This window comes from Eptatretus burgeri, chromosome 10 (assembly GCF_056783735.1).
Source record: "Eptatretus burgeri isolate ZD-2024b chromosome 10, Ebu_testis_v1, whole genome shotgun sequence".
NCBI lineage: Eukaryota > Metazoa > Chordata > Myxini > Myxiniformes > Myxinidae > Eptatretus > Eptatretus burgeri.
Window position 1 is genome coordinate 71290303 of NC_140970.1, and position 16076 is coordinate 71306378.

A 16076-nucleotide genomic window follows, 5' to 3' on the forward strand; every position below is an offset into this window, starting at 1 on the left:
AGTATATATTCCAACTGTTGGCAAAGTTTCATCGAAATCGGTTCGCTGGTTCGTGCTGTGGAGCCTCGCGTTGCAGACACATACACACACAGACAGACAGCCAGCCAGACAGGGGGAGAGAGAGGAAGGGATTGGGGGTGGGAGAGAGAGGAAGGGATTGTGGGGGGGAGAGAGGAAGGGATTGGGGGGAGAGAGGAAGGGATTGGGGGGGAGAGGAAGGGATTGGGGGGAGAGGAAGGGATTGGGGGGGGAGAGGAAGGGATTGGGGGGGGAGAGAGGAAGGGAGGGGGAAGGAAGAGCGAGGAAGGGAGGGGTGGAGGAAGATTGAGGAAGGAAGGGGAGGGAAGATCGAGGAAGGGAGGGGACATTGGGTTGGGGGGGGGCAGTCTACTCTTGCAACCATGCTCGCCATTATTATAGGCAACTCGGCCTGTGCAGCATTTTTATACATGACCCTAAGCATGCTGGTATGTAATTTGCCAAATTAACAGACGAGCCACACCTGTGTGGAAGCTGTTGCTTGGTGTTCCTTATTTACCCAGATGTTTCCATTTTCTTGTCCACGACCTGTACGTTATACACTATAAAATCCAATTAATATTCAGGAGCTACATGTGAAGGAAAACTTAAATTCATCAGGAAAACATGATTATTCCGCTTTAATTTTGCGTAAAAGTGTCTTGGAATGTACAAATTTAATGTTAAAATTACAAAATTTCCCTCCCATGGGATGTGGCAGAACACCCCAATGATAAACCCTTCCTCCCCTCAGTCGTTTCACTCCATCGCACCGTGGATCCTTTTTATCCTTCCGCTTTTTCTTCTCAATGTTAGCGACGATGCAACGGGTTCAAATCGCATACACTGTATCGCTTTGTCCATTGTCTCTTGGTCGAAATCTTTCATATATACATATATTTTTTTTTCTGAAATAGAGGCTCATGGAGAAGCTAAACGATATCAACATAGGGCAGCAGGATCACAAACAGACAGGATAATAGGAGAACGGGAAGACAAGGATATAGCAAGTGAGTGGGATAAATAAGAGCAGTGTGGGAGGGGGAACGTCAGCAAGAGGGGAAGAGAGCATCCCACAAGTATATAATAAATGGAGTTTGCCAATCATTATGAAGATCAGTTGCTTATTAATAACAATATTGGATTTGCAATTATAAACAGGGCACTTGACACCACCAGGGACAATAAGACAGGGCATTCAACAATGCAAAATATAACTTTGGTTTTTAGATTACAGTACCGTACTATAGATTGGACAATGAACGATCTATATTAAAGTAGATCTGTGCACGAACGATGTCAAATTCTTGCTTCGGCATGAAAACACTCAGTCTGCGGGCACTGTAACCTGTAGGAGAGATTTTAACGTGTTTCCTCTGGCTTCAGAGCCTGCAGTCTGCAGGAGAGATCTTGCAAATGATTCCTTAGTTTGTGTGGAAGTCCTCATAAGATCGTGTGTGCCGTGCAATTACACGTACAAGTCAGTCTACTTTAAAAACCAAGAACGCAACGCGTTTAATGAGGCCAGGAATCATCCAAAACAGGCCGAAGGGGAAGCCGTTTTTTTGGTATACAGAGTCGATGTTTGTGAAGGAGCTCGAGTACAGAACAAACCAAACCATAACAGAATGAAAATAACAATGGAAATGGGGGTCAGGGGGAAATAACAATGGAAATGTCAACAGCAGGATTGAGAGAGACTTTAAGGAATAAAGGACATTGGGAAGAATGGGAGCAAGAGGAGGGTGACCACAGGGGCTGAACAAGTTAGATAGAGGAACCAAATCTGAGTCACAGAAGTGGAAGAGAAAATAGGGGAAGAAGAGCAACAAGGAGGAAGGTCACGCTGCAAGTTCGGAGGGGCGGTTTTGGATCGAGCGTTTGTGCAGCCGACAGATTGGGGTGAGAAAACTGTGTGAAGAAGGGGAAGGGGAAGACATCAAGATGGAGAAAAAGTACACGTGGGATGTTCCTGGTGGAGAGATACGGAAAACGAAGCACGTTACACTGTCATGAAAAGCTTTTAGAGTAAGAAGCAAATTAATTCAATGAGGTGTTGAGAATGGAAAAGATAAAGAATGACCGAAGGAAGGAAATAACAGGCAGGATGAGTTTGTGATTTAATAAAGTTTTAATTGCTTTTTTTTAGGGGAGGGGGTGGGTTATTTGAAGCAAAGAAGGAGAAGTAAAATAGGAAGTCAAGGAGGGTGGAAGGAGAACACCCAAGATGAAATAAACCAAATGAGGCACACTTACTCACAACCCAACCGTGAATCCACATGGTTTTGACCTGCCTCGAAAAACATGGAAGGCTGGATCTGAACAGGACATGGTCGCTGTGGCCACTTGATACACAAGCGAAGTGTGTAGAATTCCACAGGTGTGACTGCGCCAACCCTGATCAAATTATGGGCCACATAACTCCGTCCTCTTAAACACATTTCAGAGCAACATTACCGAAGTAAACTTCCTCTCATCAAGAGCAAATTATACCGGCTAACTAACCTCAAACTGGATTTATAATTGTTGCTCCAAACCGTCATATGCAAAAGAGACAAGCGGAGATGTTCGGAGTTAGGCCAGACACTTCAAAGACACAAATTTGATAACACACCCCAACAAGGTGTACGTATAAGGCAAGGCAATGAGTTGGAAACACAACTAAAACAAAGTCGATGGCTCGCCACATCACAAACCCCGACGATTCCCAACAAAATCAAAGTTCAAACATGACAAAACGTTTTAACAGGGTCCAGGAATGAACCAATATTAGATTTGGGGTTAAAAAAAATTTCCCCTGTTTTGACTCCTGTGACCCGAAACCCCCACCTCCTGGGAAATGAACCCGGGGTCAAATAACAATTTAAAAATCATTAAATATATTCATGTGCCCCTGAATGCTGGTTGCATATTCAGTTTCATTTTAAAATGTTCCCATAATTGTATTATTTGGTACTAATACACCCGCTCCCTACGGGGCAGACGGTTATGCATTGAATAAAGGTCACAACTGGGGTGTAGTGTTAAACAGCAGTCGTGATTGGTTAAAAAGGTAATCATACATGTTTGTCGTTTATCATATTTTTTTACTTCTGGTAGGGGTGCACCACAAAACGCCACGATAAGCTATTTATTTACCTTAACATGGCATTTGTCCAAGGAGGAAAAAAAACCCCCATGAGGATGGGCAGGGGGGGGATTAAATTGCTACAACCTCCATTGTGTGACCTTTAATCCCCCTGGTTAGTAAGTTTGGTTGAGATTGGATAAGTAACGACTGGATATATCACCGTCAGACAGACACCAAAGGGTGTATTTTCGTAGAATTTGATATTTTCACCCCAGCCCAGGGGTTGGGACCAATGTGATGCTGGGTCATTCCATGTCAAATCATCAAAGAATTTGCCGTCATCTCTCAGATTTTTGTAAAACTTTGGGAACCAATTGGGACCCGTGAAAAACGGCAAGAACTCAAATATTTTTGCTAACAGCCTCTTAATTAGTGAGATACAGACTAACGAACTTTGGACTAATTAGCACGACGTCGCGAATTCAAATGGCCGTATCTCTAAAAGTATAACACCTAGAGAGCTGGTTTTGGTGTCATTTTAAAGGTATTTTCATGCCCTATGAATTTGTCTGGGCAACATTTTCCTACCTCCAACCACAAAATATAAACTTCAATCGTGAATCCCCAAAAAAATGTATCCTTCAAATTTCCTCAAATTCATCCCAGAGGTACCTCATGATGTCAAGAAGCTTCCACATAAGTTTTTTGATGGGCACTCCAATAGTTTCTGAGATATGAGCAATAATGTACATGTACGTATGGCATATAGGTTCGAAAATCAGCATTTGTAATGTATTATACAATCATTCTAACCTAGCCATGACAGGGAACACAGGGAACGACCATCAATTGCTTTGAAGTATCATATACTTTCATTTTCAACTGGGCCTGAGGGGAAGAAACAAGTGCTGCTGTTGCTGCATTGAAGAGGAAATTGAAAGCCTAAGTCAGGTTAGTGAACACTGTGTACTTGAACTCACTTATTGATTGTACAATACATTACAAATGCTGATTTTCGAACCTATATGCCATACGTACATGTACATTATTGCTCATATCTCAGAAACTATTGGAGTGCCCATTAAAAAAACTTATGTGGAAGCTTCTTGACATCATAAGGTACCTCTGGGATGAATTTGAGGAAATTTGAAGGATACATTTTTTGGGGATTCACGATTGAAATTTATATTTTGTGATAACTTTTTTGTGATTGGAGGTAGGAAAATGTTGCCCAGACAAATTCATAGGGCATGAAAATACCTTTAAAATGACACCAAAACCAACTCTCTAGGTGTTATACTTTTAGAGATACGGCCATTTGAATTCGCGACGCTGTGCTAATTAGTCCAAAGTTGGTTAGTCTGTATCTCACTAATTAAGAGGCTGTTAGCAAAAATATTTGAGTTCTTGCCGTTTTTCATGGGTCCCAATTGGTTCCCAAAGTTTTACAAAAATCTGAGAGATGACGGCAGATTCTTTGATGATTTGACATGCAATCACCCTGCTTCTCTCGCACCTTCGTGCCATGTGGTGATCGAGGTGATGATTACCTCGATACGAGCCGCTGAAATTCAGCTCACAACAAAACCCGATGAAAGAGCAAAGGAGTTGCAATTTCAGAGTTAGATTTGGTGACGGATGCCGAACAAGCCATCATATTTTCATAAAGACGTTAACACTAACTCGCAATTGGCTTTAGAAGCGTGTTCTGCCCAAGAGGGTTCACGTCGTAAAGATGTCAACCAGACTCGGTGGTGGAACGGGCAGAGCGTCCACTCTGAGTCTGGCAGGTCGATAGTTCTAACCCCCGCCGAGTCATAACAAAGACTTTAACAAGCCGGTAGGCGACATGGGTAGTCGCTCTATAATTGCATACTAGTCATACAGTTTTTAACGGATCGGGCTGAAAATTTTTGACAAAGAGGTTGATGATAGTGCGCATAAAAGCGCGGAGGCCGATTTTTGATTTTTGGGGGGGATTTTTCAAAAATTTCAAAGTCCTGTTGCTAGGCAACGGTGGCGTCCATAGCAACGGTGCTCAAAAGCATACAACTAGATCCTGGTATGAACCTACCAGTCAAGTTTCATCAAAATTGGTTGACTCCTCTGGCCTCCAGAGCTGTCCATTACACACATACAGACAGACGGAAAACCTGAGAATAACGGTCGTATAGCGACCACCCAAAAATGGTACATGCCGCTTCCTTTCTTGATGCTCGGCATTTCAAAAAGAAAGGATACTGCACGGACAAACAAACAGGTTGGCAACCATTGCACAGGCTTGGTGGGCCTCATGGCCTCGTGCTGCGTAGAAGTTTCTTGCAAGATAACTCATTTTATATAACACAGAAAGGACCAACTTGGATTCAAAATAGCGATTTCTCTTGACGTTTTAAACCTTGATTTGTACCTCAAAAACTATTGGGTCGACAATAAGGCTCGTGAGCAACATGTACATGCATCACACCGAACCAAGAACAGAATCACAAAGAAGTGACAACACATCAATGTACGTTAAACATAAATGACAAGAACGTTTGGACACGATGGACAAGCATACGGAATATAAGGTTCGAAGCCGTGTTAAAGTCAAGAACTGAAAGTAATGGGAATATAAGTTTCGTCTGGAGGTTCATTGCTCGATAAAATGAACCGAACACAGAATACTTTTGGTTGAAGACAATAGCTAAACAATACTACAGGCAAATCTTTAAGACTGCATCTGAAGAGGGGATGTGTGTGAGAGCTCAGAATTATTGTGACATTTCCAAGCATTTTCTGATTCCGATGTTCGATACAGAGCGTTAGTTCTGCCACAAGCACGAGTTTATTGGCCTGTGGTCATGCTGGGTGGTTTGCCATCCCTCTCGCAGCGGCAGTTGCAGCAGGAATTTGTAATTTGTTCAGGGTGTTAGCGATAACTCGCCCACTCTTCGCAAACGACACGGTGAGACGTTTAGCGTCCATCAACGAATGTTTAACGTCCATCCCAGTGACGGCACACACTAATGAATCAACCTGCCTGTAAAACACTAGGATGACAGTTTATAGCTGGGTCTGGATTCAAACCGAGGCTAGATAGCTTCGAGGCAAGCGTGCGCACCCTTAAGCCACGCAGCCAGCCACCAAGACATTTATGGCACAATCAAGGGAGATTTGTGAAGATCATTTGGTAATGTTTTTTGTTTGTTTGTTTTTGCAAATGTCCATGAAATAACTACTTCCTCATGATGACACAGACTAATTGTAGAGCAGAAGCTTCCTAAAAAATAAATAAATAATTTACTGAGAACAGCTGCTGAATAACAACATTCACCACAGATGCAAGGAAGTTGCATATTCAGACTTATTGCAAAAGTGCTTCACAGCGAAGTGTCACCATATTGGCGGGTTCGTGGGATTCCTCAGAGTTAGTTTGCTGCGCACTGAGGAATCCAATTTGGATTAAATTCCCAGACAGACAAAAATAAAAACAAAAACTGTCAACCTCGTGGTTTGCAGGCAGGGCAAGGCAACAGGGAGTGTGCAATCCACCGGGTGGGGACGTTAAGCCGGTACCCTGTGTGCCGGTGGACGTTGAGGAGGTCGCCAGCTCCCTTTCCAAACCCCAAATTCCTGTCCCGATGTGCACTGCATAAGCGGCACAGTCGCACCCGTGGGAAATGATGCAACCAGAAAGCAAGCGCTGCATACGTTCAATCAAATCATGTTGGTGACTTAACGGCAATTTTGATTCGAAAATTTGTTTGTGCATGACACTCAAAATACTGGAACCTGAGAAACCAAAATTCTGTGCACAACTGTTGCGAGGTGGTGAGTCTCTATAAAAACCTTCCTTTCACAACAGCTTGGACGTACGACAAGCAGTTACAATTAATAACAAAAGATAACAACTACAGCGAAAGACGGCACGCCATCGCAAGTGCCCACACTTCCACTTCAAGTGAGGTTGAAAGGGCAAAAGGTTCCACCAGGAATGACCCAATATCAAATTACGAGTTAAAAACTTTCTGTTTTGACTGCTGTGACCATAAGTCCCCATCTCCTGAAGCCCTGAACCGGGGTTCAAATCGCCCCCCCCCCAAAAAATGTACATATTTCATGCATCCCTCAATGTAGATTGCATATACAAAGTTTTGTTAAAATATATTTCAAAACGTGCCGGTAATTGCATTATTTTGGTATATTTGACATTTTGACCCCACCCAGGAGGTGGGGCCAAAAATGATTCACACCTTCTTGCCATATGGTGATCATAACTCCCAAATTTGGTGAATTTCTACACAACTGTGTTGGAGGAGACGGCGAGACGGACAGACAGATGGACGGAGCCAATTACAATATCCCCGTTTTCTTTTCAAAAAGCATGGGGATTAAAATTTAAAAAAATTTGATGTCATGATTATGAGATTATAATTTGTCACAAATCAAGTTCAGCGATAATATCGCCATGGTGCATAAGTGGCATTTTACTGCTTTTGTGCCACCTATTCCCCCGAACAGGTGATTTTGGAGAAAAGAAAAAAAGACAAAAAAAAGTCCACATTCTTCTTTGTGGTACATGGAGGCACACATGCACATTTTGTTAACATATGATAACGTAAAGAGCAAGTAATCACTTTGATTGGTCGATGGTGGTGATATCGATTTCATCGAGCGACTTCTCAAACTTAAAGTGCCTAGGTCCATCGATGATGTACAGTAGGTGACGGCTGAAAAAGATGAGAGTTACCAGCAACTATCAAGGCTTTCAAACAGTAACACGTTGAGTTGACAAAAATAACCCATGAGATGACCTTTATTTGTTGCATATTTTAAACCAGTTTTACGACAAATGTATAAAAATCTGTTGAAATAGTTATGAGTTTCTTATTTGCCATGAACACCGTTTTAGATGCTAGAAATGATTTATGCAATGTGATCACAAGTATTCAAGACACAGACGCACACAATTGCAAAAAAAACCATTCTCCTGCTACGCTCGGGGGGGGGGGGGGGGGTCTCCTGCTCTGCTCGCTCGTGGTGCAAAACCAGATCATTCTCTAGTCCACCACTTTGAACTCAACTCGTCATGTAATGCAGCAGTTTACTAGAATCACTCTTGCTCTAATGTAAACCAAAGCATTCACTACCCCCTTATGTTTTCTGCACATTTCTTTACTTTGCAGATACTGTACTCAGTAACGCCATAACGCGTGCCCAAAAGACCTCGACTGACACCCTCTGTTGTGCACTCGTGGCCATTTTGATCAGATCACATTTCCTGTATCAAGTAGGTTTTCATTATATCAGAGCACGAGTGTACTTTGTTTATTTATTCATTTATTTCTGTGCCCGTTTTCTTGTTCGTCTATCTTTCGTTCCGAGATTTTCAGTTTTTGTCGTCCTGTGCCTTCTAAAAATAAAACTGTTATTGGTGTGGTGACCAGCCATTACAGAGTAAGTACGTGAGAAACCATCTTGGCGCGGCTTCAACCGCAAATCCCCGGGGGAGGTTAAAATTGGTCATGTTCTTGAAAGAGACATCAACGGAATTAACAATTCCAATGACCCCTTCCACCAAGACTCAGTAAACACACACCATTCCACGTGTACAAGGGAAAGTTGCAAGCCATAATAAACAAATGACTTTTAAAATATTGAGTTTATTTGTATTTATAACATTCTCGTCCCTGCGTATGTCTCACTTTCCTCATCCGCACTACCCCCCACGTCCCCGAGTGAAACAGAGTCGAGAGCCTGACGGATTTATTGAATATGATGGTGGTGCAGCACAGGCATGATGAACCAAATGGCCTCCTCATGCATCAAAGTTCCTCATTAAGATTTATTGGTTTCATATTGATATGGTTACAAACTTCACCACAACCAACAGGCATCATCAGGTTTTGCAGCAGAATAGTGTCCTACTTCATGCAATATAAAGAGGGAACTTCAGTATTTTCAATGAAGTTCATAGGAGGCAACGGCGATGGGAAAAATCCAACAACAGACACTATTTTTGTATTTACTGATGGAGACAGACGTTGTCCTGCCTGGTGGACATCTGATCACGGGAACGTGCTTGCAAGCTTTTGGACCCGGCTAACTTCTCCAAAAATACGTCATATAAAACTACCATGGGAGTAATTCACATAATGGTGGCCATGATGTGTTAGCATTGCACACCATCTGGATGAAATGGACAAAGAAACAAATCAGCATGTTGGAATAGCAATTCCCTAAAATCAAGGCGTGAATTTCTGACGACAACACAGAAACCTCCGTGTGGGTCGTTACAACACAGAAACCTCCGTGTGGGTCGTTACAACACAGAAACCTCCGTGTGGGTCGTTACAACACAGAAACCTCCGTGTGGGTCGTTACAACACAGAAACCTCCGTGTGGGTCGTTACAACACAGAAACCTCCGTGTGGGTCGTTACAACACAGAAACCTCCGTGCGGGTCGTTACAACACAGAAACCTCCGTGCGGGTCGTTACAACACGGAAACCTCCGTGCGGGTCGTTACAACACGGAAACCTCCGTGCGGGTCGTTACAACACGGAAACCTCCGTGCGGGTCGTTACAACACGGAAACCTCCGTGCGGGTCGTTACAACACGGAAACCTCCGTGCGGGTCGTTACAACACGGAAACCTCCGTGCGGGTCGTTACAACACGGAAACCTCCGTGCGGGTCGTTACAACACGGAAACCTCCGTGCGGGTCGTTACAACACGGAAACCTCCGTGCGGGTCGTTACAACACGGAAACCTCCGTGCGGGTCGTTACAACACGGAAACCTCCGTGCGGGTCGTTACAACACGGAAACCTCCGTGCGGGTCGTTTCAACACGGAAACCTCCGTGCGGGTCGTTACAACACGGAAACCTCCGTGCGGGTCGTTACAACACGGAAACCTCCGTGCGAGTCGTTACAACACGGAAACCTCCGTGCGAGTCGTTACAACACGGAAACCTCCGTGCGAGTCGTTACAACACGGAAACCTCCGTGCGAGTCGTTACAACACGGAAACCTCCGTGCGAGTCGTTACAACACGGAAACCTCCGTGCGGGTCGTTACAACACGGAAACCTCCGTGCGGGTCGTTACAACACGGAAACCTCCGTGTGAGTCGTTACAACACGTAAACCTCCGTGCGGGTCGTTACAAAAACAACTAAACCTCCGTGCGGGTCGTTACAACATGGAGACCTCCGTGCGGGTCGTCACAACACGGAAACCTCCGTGTGGGTCGTTACAACACAGAAACCTCCGTGTGGGTCGTTACAACACAGAAACCTCCGTGTGGGTCGTTACAACACAGAAACCTCCGTGTGGGTCGTTACAACACAGAAACCTCCGTGTGGGTCGTTACAACACAGAGACCTCCGTGTGGGTCGTTACAACACAGAGACCTCCGTGTGGGTCTTTACAACACAGAGACCTCCGTGTGGGTCGTTACAACACAGAGACCTCCGTGTGGGTCGTTACAACACAGAGACCTCCGTGTGGGTCGTTACAACACAGAGACCTCTGTGTGGTTCGTTACAACACAGAGACCTCCGTGTGGGTCGTTACAAAAACACGAATTTCCATCCACATCGGAAAAGTTTCCCCATGTGGAAGGGTGGATATGATTCTCTACCAAGCAGCCATCAAACAACCAGACCAAGCCACTTTTGTAGGATCACTTTGAACAGCAATATACTTGGTTATACAAATTACAGCTGATATGAAGTTCCATGTGAAAGACGACATCACGATATACTGTTCTGCAGCAGACATCACTATATTCACCATTGTGTTTTAAATTCACTTTTAAATTCACTTTTAAAAACCACAGTTTGCCATGGATGTTCGCTTTCCATCAACCATTCTTTTTTTCCAACTTCAGTGCCAACTCACCCCCCTCACCCCTCACTCTCACTCTCAAAGCAACCATCCCACTCTTCTCCCTCCAAGCCTCCCTCTCACCTCTCTCAAAAATTCCCCCCCTCACCTTTCTCCCACCTTACATCCCCCTCACTCTTCCTTCTCAAAGTTGCCCCCCCCTCTCATCCACCAACCTGCCTCCCTCCACTGCCCTCTCACCTCCATCTCTTCACTCCACCTCCTCAAATCCTCAACTGCCTTATTCCTTGTCTCTTATCCCCCCCTCTCCCCCAGCACCACAGAGCCTTTTCTCCTCCTCATTCGGCCCCTCCCCTCGCTATTCTGCAATACCCCACACTCCTTCAGCAACCCTCCTTACCTGCCCCCCTCGTCCCTTGTCCTACCCTCCCCCTCCCCCTCCACCTCCTGCACCCAAAGCCTCCTCCCCTACCTCTTCATTAAAAGTGTGGACCTCAAATATCCGGGGCCTTCGCTCAAACCTTTCAGATCTTTCCATACAGGTTGCCACTGACAAACCAGACATTATCTCCCTTACAGAAACTTTCCTCTCCCAAGACGTGTCTGACTCCCAAGTATCTCTCCCCGGTTACTCCCTCTTACGGTATGACAGACCTGAGCCTCGTCCTGGTGGAGGTGTTGCTCTCTTCATCAAAGACTCTATTCCTCACTCTCCATGCACTGCTCTCACTCCCCCACACCCCCAGGAATACCTCTGGCTTCGGCTTCCCCTCCACTCCCACCTCATGTTTATATGTGTACTGTACCGTCCACCGAACAGTGATGACTCCATCTACACCTCACTATCCGAAAACATGGACCATCTTCTATCTTCTCATCCAAACTCTCTCTTCCTCTTATGTGGCGACTTCAATTGTCATCACGCCAGTTGGCTCGGTGTGGGTACCTCTCTCACCTGCCATGGCACCTCAGCAAAAGCTTTCTGCGACTCATTGGGACTGACTCAATCGGTCAACTTCCTGACCCGGATCTCAACCAATGGTACTCCATCTCTTCTGGATCTGATTTTGACAAATTTCCCTGACAATATCTGCTGCTCTTCCTTCGCTCCAATTGGTTCTTCTGACCACGTCCTTGTCAAAGTGGACATCTCTCTGGCTGTTATCAGAGAACCACCTCACCGCCGTCGAGTCTGGCATTTCACTCAAGCCGACTGGCAGGGTCTCCGAGCAGCCATCAAACTTACAGACTGGTCTCCTATCACTACTTTCTCAAACATCAACTCATCCTGGGAATTCTTTCAAAGAAACTTGCTCTCCCTCATGCACAGATTTATCCCCTTTCGTGTTCAGTTGTCTTACCCTTCCTCCCGCCCTTGGTTTACTGAAGCATGTGGCGAGGCAGTTGTCGTGAAACAACTTGCCTTTGCCTCATGGAAAGCAAACCCAACTGAGGGCAATCTCAGTTCTTTCCACAAAGCTCGGAACAAATGTGTATCTACCCTCAGGAGAGCCAGAAAACAACATCTTTCTCATCTCAAGTCTGAACTCTCAAACCTCTCTCCCTCCTCAAAATCCTGGTGGCGTTTAATCAAATCTGTTTCTGGTGTATGTTCCCCCTCCATCCCCTCCCTTACCTCAAATGGCCGCACTGCTGATTCCACACGTGATAAAGCTGAATGTCTAAACTCTGTGTTTGCAGCTAAATCTTGTGTCCTAAATCCATCACTATCTCTACCCACTTTACCCAGTCGCACCCAACTGTCCCTGGACTCTGTGTCCTTTTCTCCTAACAAGGTGGAGAGCTTGCTTTCAAACCTCGAGTCAGATTCTGCAACCGGTCCAGACGGCATCAGCCCACGTGTCCTCAAAGCCTGCTCTTCTGCTCTTGCTCACCCTCTCTCTGTTCTATTCACCCTCTCATTTGCCCAAGGTCATCTGCCATCTGCTTGGAAATCTGCTAACATCACTGCCCTGCATAAAAAGGTGCAAAAACAGATCCCTGTAACGACAGACCAATCAGCCTTCTCCCAATCATCAGCAAGGTGATGGAATCCATCATCGCTTCAGACATGAAATCCTTCCTCTTCTCCAATGGCTTGATTTCCAATCATCAATTTGGTTTCAGACCAGGTCACTCTACCCTGGATATGCTGCTTCTGCTCTCCCATCAATGGATGGAGGTCCTCAATGCCAGACAGGAAATCCGAGCCGTATCCCTGGACATATCACGTGCTTTTGACACAGTCTGGCACCCTGCCCTACTCACCAAACTCTCTTCCCATGGTATTCAAGGCCATCTCCACTCATGGCTCGCAGACTTCCTCTCCTGTCGCAGTCAACGTGTGGCCCTAAATGGAGTTCTTTCATCACCTCTTCCTGTGCAGGCTGGAGTTCCTCAAGGTAGCGTTCTGGGCCCTGTTCTTTTTCTGGTTTTCATCAATGATCTCTCGGACTCTCTGGAAAATCCTCTATTTCTCTTTGCCGACGACTCCACCCTCTGCCGTACCATCTGTCATCCCTCAGACCGGCAAGCAGCAGCTTCTTCGCTCACTGCAGATCTGGATAAAATCACAAACTGGTCCAACACGTGGAACATGTCTTTCAATCCAGACAAATCTCACACTCTCACTATGTCTCTTCGAAAGGACCGTTTACAAAACCCCCCCATCCACTTTCTCAACAATTCTCTGGAAGAAGTCTTTTCTTTCAAGCTTCTAGGTCTCACTATCTGCCATGACCTTTCCTGGGAAAGTCACATTTCCAACCTCACCTCAAAAGCCAGTCGCCGACTGGGAATCCTCCGTCGTGCTAAGTCCTTCCTCGGCCCTCTTGAGCTCCTGACCACTTACAAAGCTTTTGTCCGTAGCCTGATGGAGTACTGCTCTCCCCTCTGGGCTGGTGCTCCTGCCTCCCACCTTTCTCGGCTTCACGCTGTCGAAACCAGGGCATTTAAGATCATCGGCATCTCCTGCAATGAAGCTGAGTCTTTGGGCCTCTCAGTCAATCACCGCAGGTTGGTCGGTGGTCTTTCTGTCTTCTACCGACTCCTCTCCAGCCTTGCCCCCCCCTGCTCTCTCTGCGATTTGTCCCCACCACATTTCCACAGGGCGCTCAAGGTCCGCCAACAACCCCCTTCTGGTAAAACTACCAAAATCACGAATCACTGCTCATCTTCACTCTTTCATTCCTCTTTTTTCCCGCCTTTGGAATAAACTTCCTCACTCTATTCTTTCCCATTCTTCCCTCCAGGCTTTCAAAACAGCTGTTCACCACCACCTCTTATCTTCCCCCATCCAAATCCTCGATCTTTTCTACCCCCGATAATCCACCCAAGCCCACTTCCTTCATTTCTCCTGCTTTCATTCCTGAAAGTCCCTGAAATGTCCATCTTCTCTTCGTCATGTTCCCCGTCCCATCCCCATCCCTCTCCCTTCCACAGTTCACCTAATGTGTCTGTTCCCCACTGTTTTGTCCCTTCCACTCCCGCCCCTCTTGTCTCATGCCTCCTTGCTGTGAGTTGTGTGTTCGCTCTCATACGAGCCTCGACCAAGGTATACAAAAAAAAAAATTGTGTTGGCTTTACCCAGAATGCTTTGACCAGTGGTGATGTCACTTCCTTTACAAATCTCTCAAGATAGACAACCATTGCACAAAAATGTACAAATAAACTTCTTTTCTTTTTTTTTACAATAAAAAGTTCACATTGAACCTTGAAGAACCCTTGTATATCACATGCACACAAGTTTCAACTTGGAGATTTCCAAAAGGTGGAAATTAATCTTGAATCTGCAATACTCATGTTATCGAAAGCCACGTGCTGTTTTCAATTATTTGCAGAAATTGTGCTCCAACTATAACAGCAAATTCCACAACAGAAAAAGCAATAACAGTCATCTTGCCTGCAATGTCACCAACCCAAGTAGAATACACAGTTCTATCCCGACAAGGAAACAGGAGAGCACCTCATCAATTAATAAGACTGAACATTTATCAATGCACAGCGTCACCTTTGTATATACATTTATGAATCTTCGACAGAATTATGTACACTAAAGTATGTCTGCATGGGCAAACGGACAGACGAGCACACGCACAATTACAATAGCCTCTCTTGTCCCTTCGGGAACAGGTGAGGTCAGTAAAATAGCTTGATAGCATGAGTGTGGACACATTTATTTTGCAAAATAAAAGATCAGTATGAGCTGGGAGGTTGGCCTTAAGGTACGCACACTCACCTCTAAGCTGTCGAGCCTGGGTTTGAATCTTAGCCCAGCTATAAACTGCCATTCTGGTGTTTCACAGGCCGGGTGTTTAATTAACGTGCGTGATGTTCCTCGGATTGACGATAAACGGGTGGCCAAATTACAAATTACTGCCCTAACCTTAGTCAAATGTCAGGCCTGGCCAGTTTCGTGAACGACTTGGGCCAAAAATCCCCCCCCCCCACTCCCACAACCACCCCAGCCAACCCCACAATAAAGTGAGAATAATTAGGAGGAGATCAGTCTAGAACCCTCTCGAATGCAGCGCCATACATGCTGTTATTTATGATATACAGTACGAGTGCATCTGGATGGAAATAAGAAATGTAGATTCTGTGCAGCCTTCCGATAAACTTTGAAACCACCTGATACACCAATATAAATAGTAGACCAGGATACATAAATAACACATTGCAGATACCTGCCCTGCTGCAAGAACGTGCTACTTGGAGAGTGCTGGAGGCATGCAGGACATGGCTCCGGCTCAGATGACAGGGTTTTTGTCAGACTTCCCATTACAATGCTCATGATCGCATCATCTGCTCCATGCCAGTCCTCCTCCCACTCCATCTTCTGCCCAGAATTCTTTGCCCTCACCACATCTGATGAACAACAATCAAATAATTACAAAACCAGCAATAAAACAGGGTAGTCTATATTCCTATTGTCAAATTATTTTCTTTTTTCTTATTGAATATACTCTGAAGGAATCGGTCGATCAAGAATCAAAGACCTGACAATTCTCCAACCCCCTCCATTTCACATCAAACAGCTTGGCATCACAGAATTATAGTTCATTCCTCGTTAGTTTCACAAATACGACACTCGTAGAGCGAATAAGGGATAAAAAGCAGCCAGGTTGCACTCACAAATGGGTTCAGGAAGCGACTGGA

The 16076-nt window shown here is 45.2% G+C and overlaps 1 protein-coding gene across 3 annotated transcripts in view; it reads right to left on the reverse strand.

The window, feature by feature from the left end:
• Window positions 1-16076, reverse strand: part of LOC147018843 (tetratricopeptide repeat protein 17-like) — a 72126-nt gene that overhangs the window by 27552 nt on the left and 28498 nt on the right. For all 3 annotated transcript variants that reach the window (XM_085898911.1, XM_085898910.1, XM_085898912.1), the window contains exon 2: window positions 15605-15785. In XM_085898911.1, coding sequence (XP_085755037.1) covers window positions 15605-15785 — 181 coding nt within the window. The remainder of the gene's footprint in view (window positions 1-15604; window positions 15786-16076) is intronic.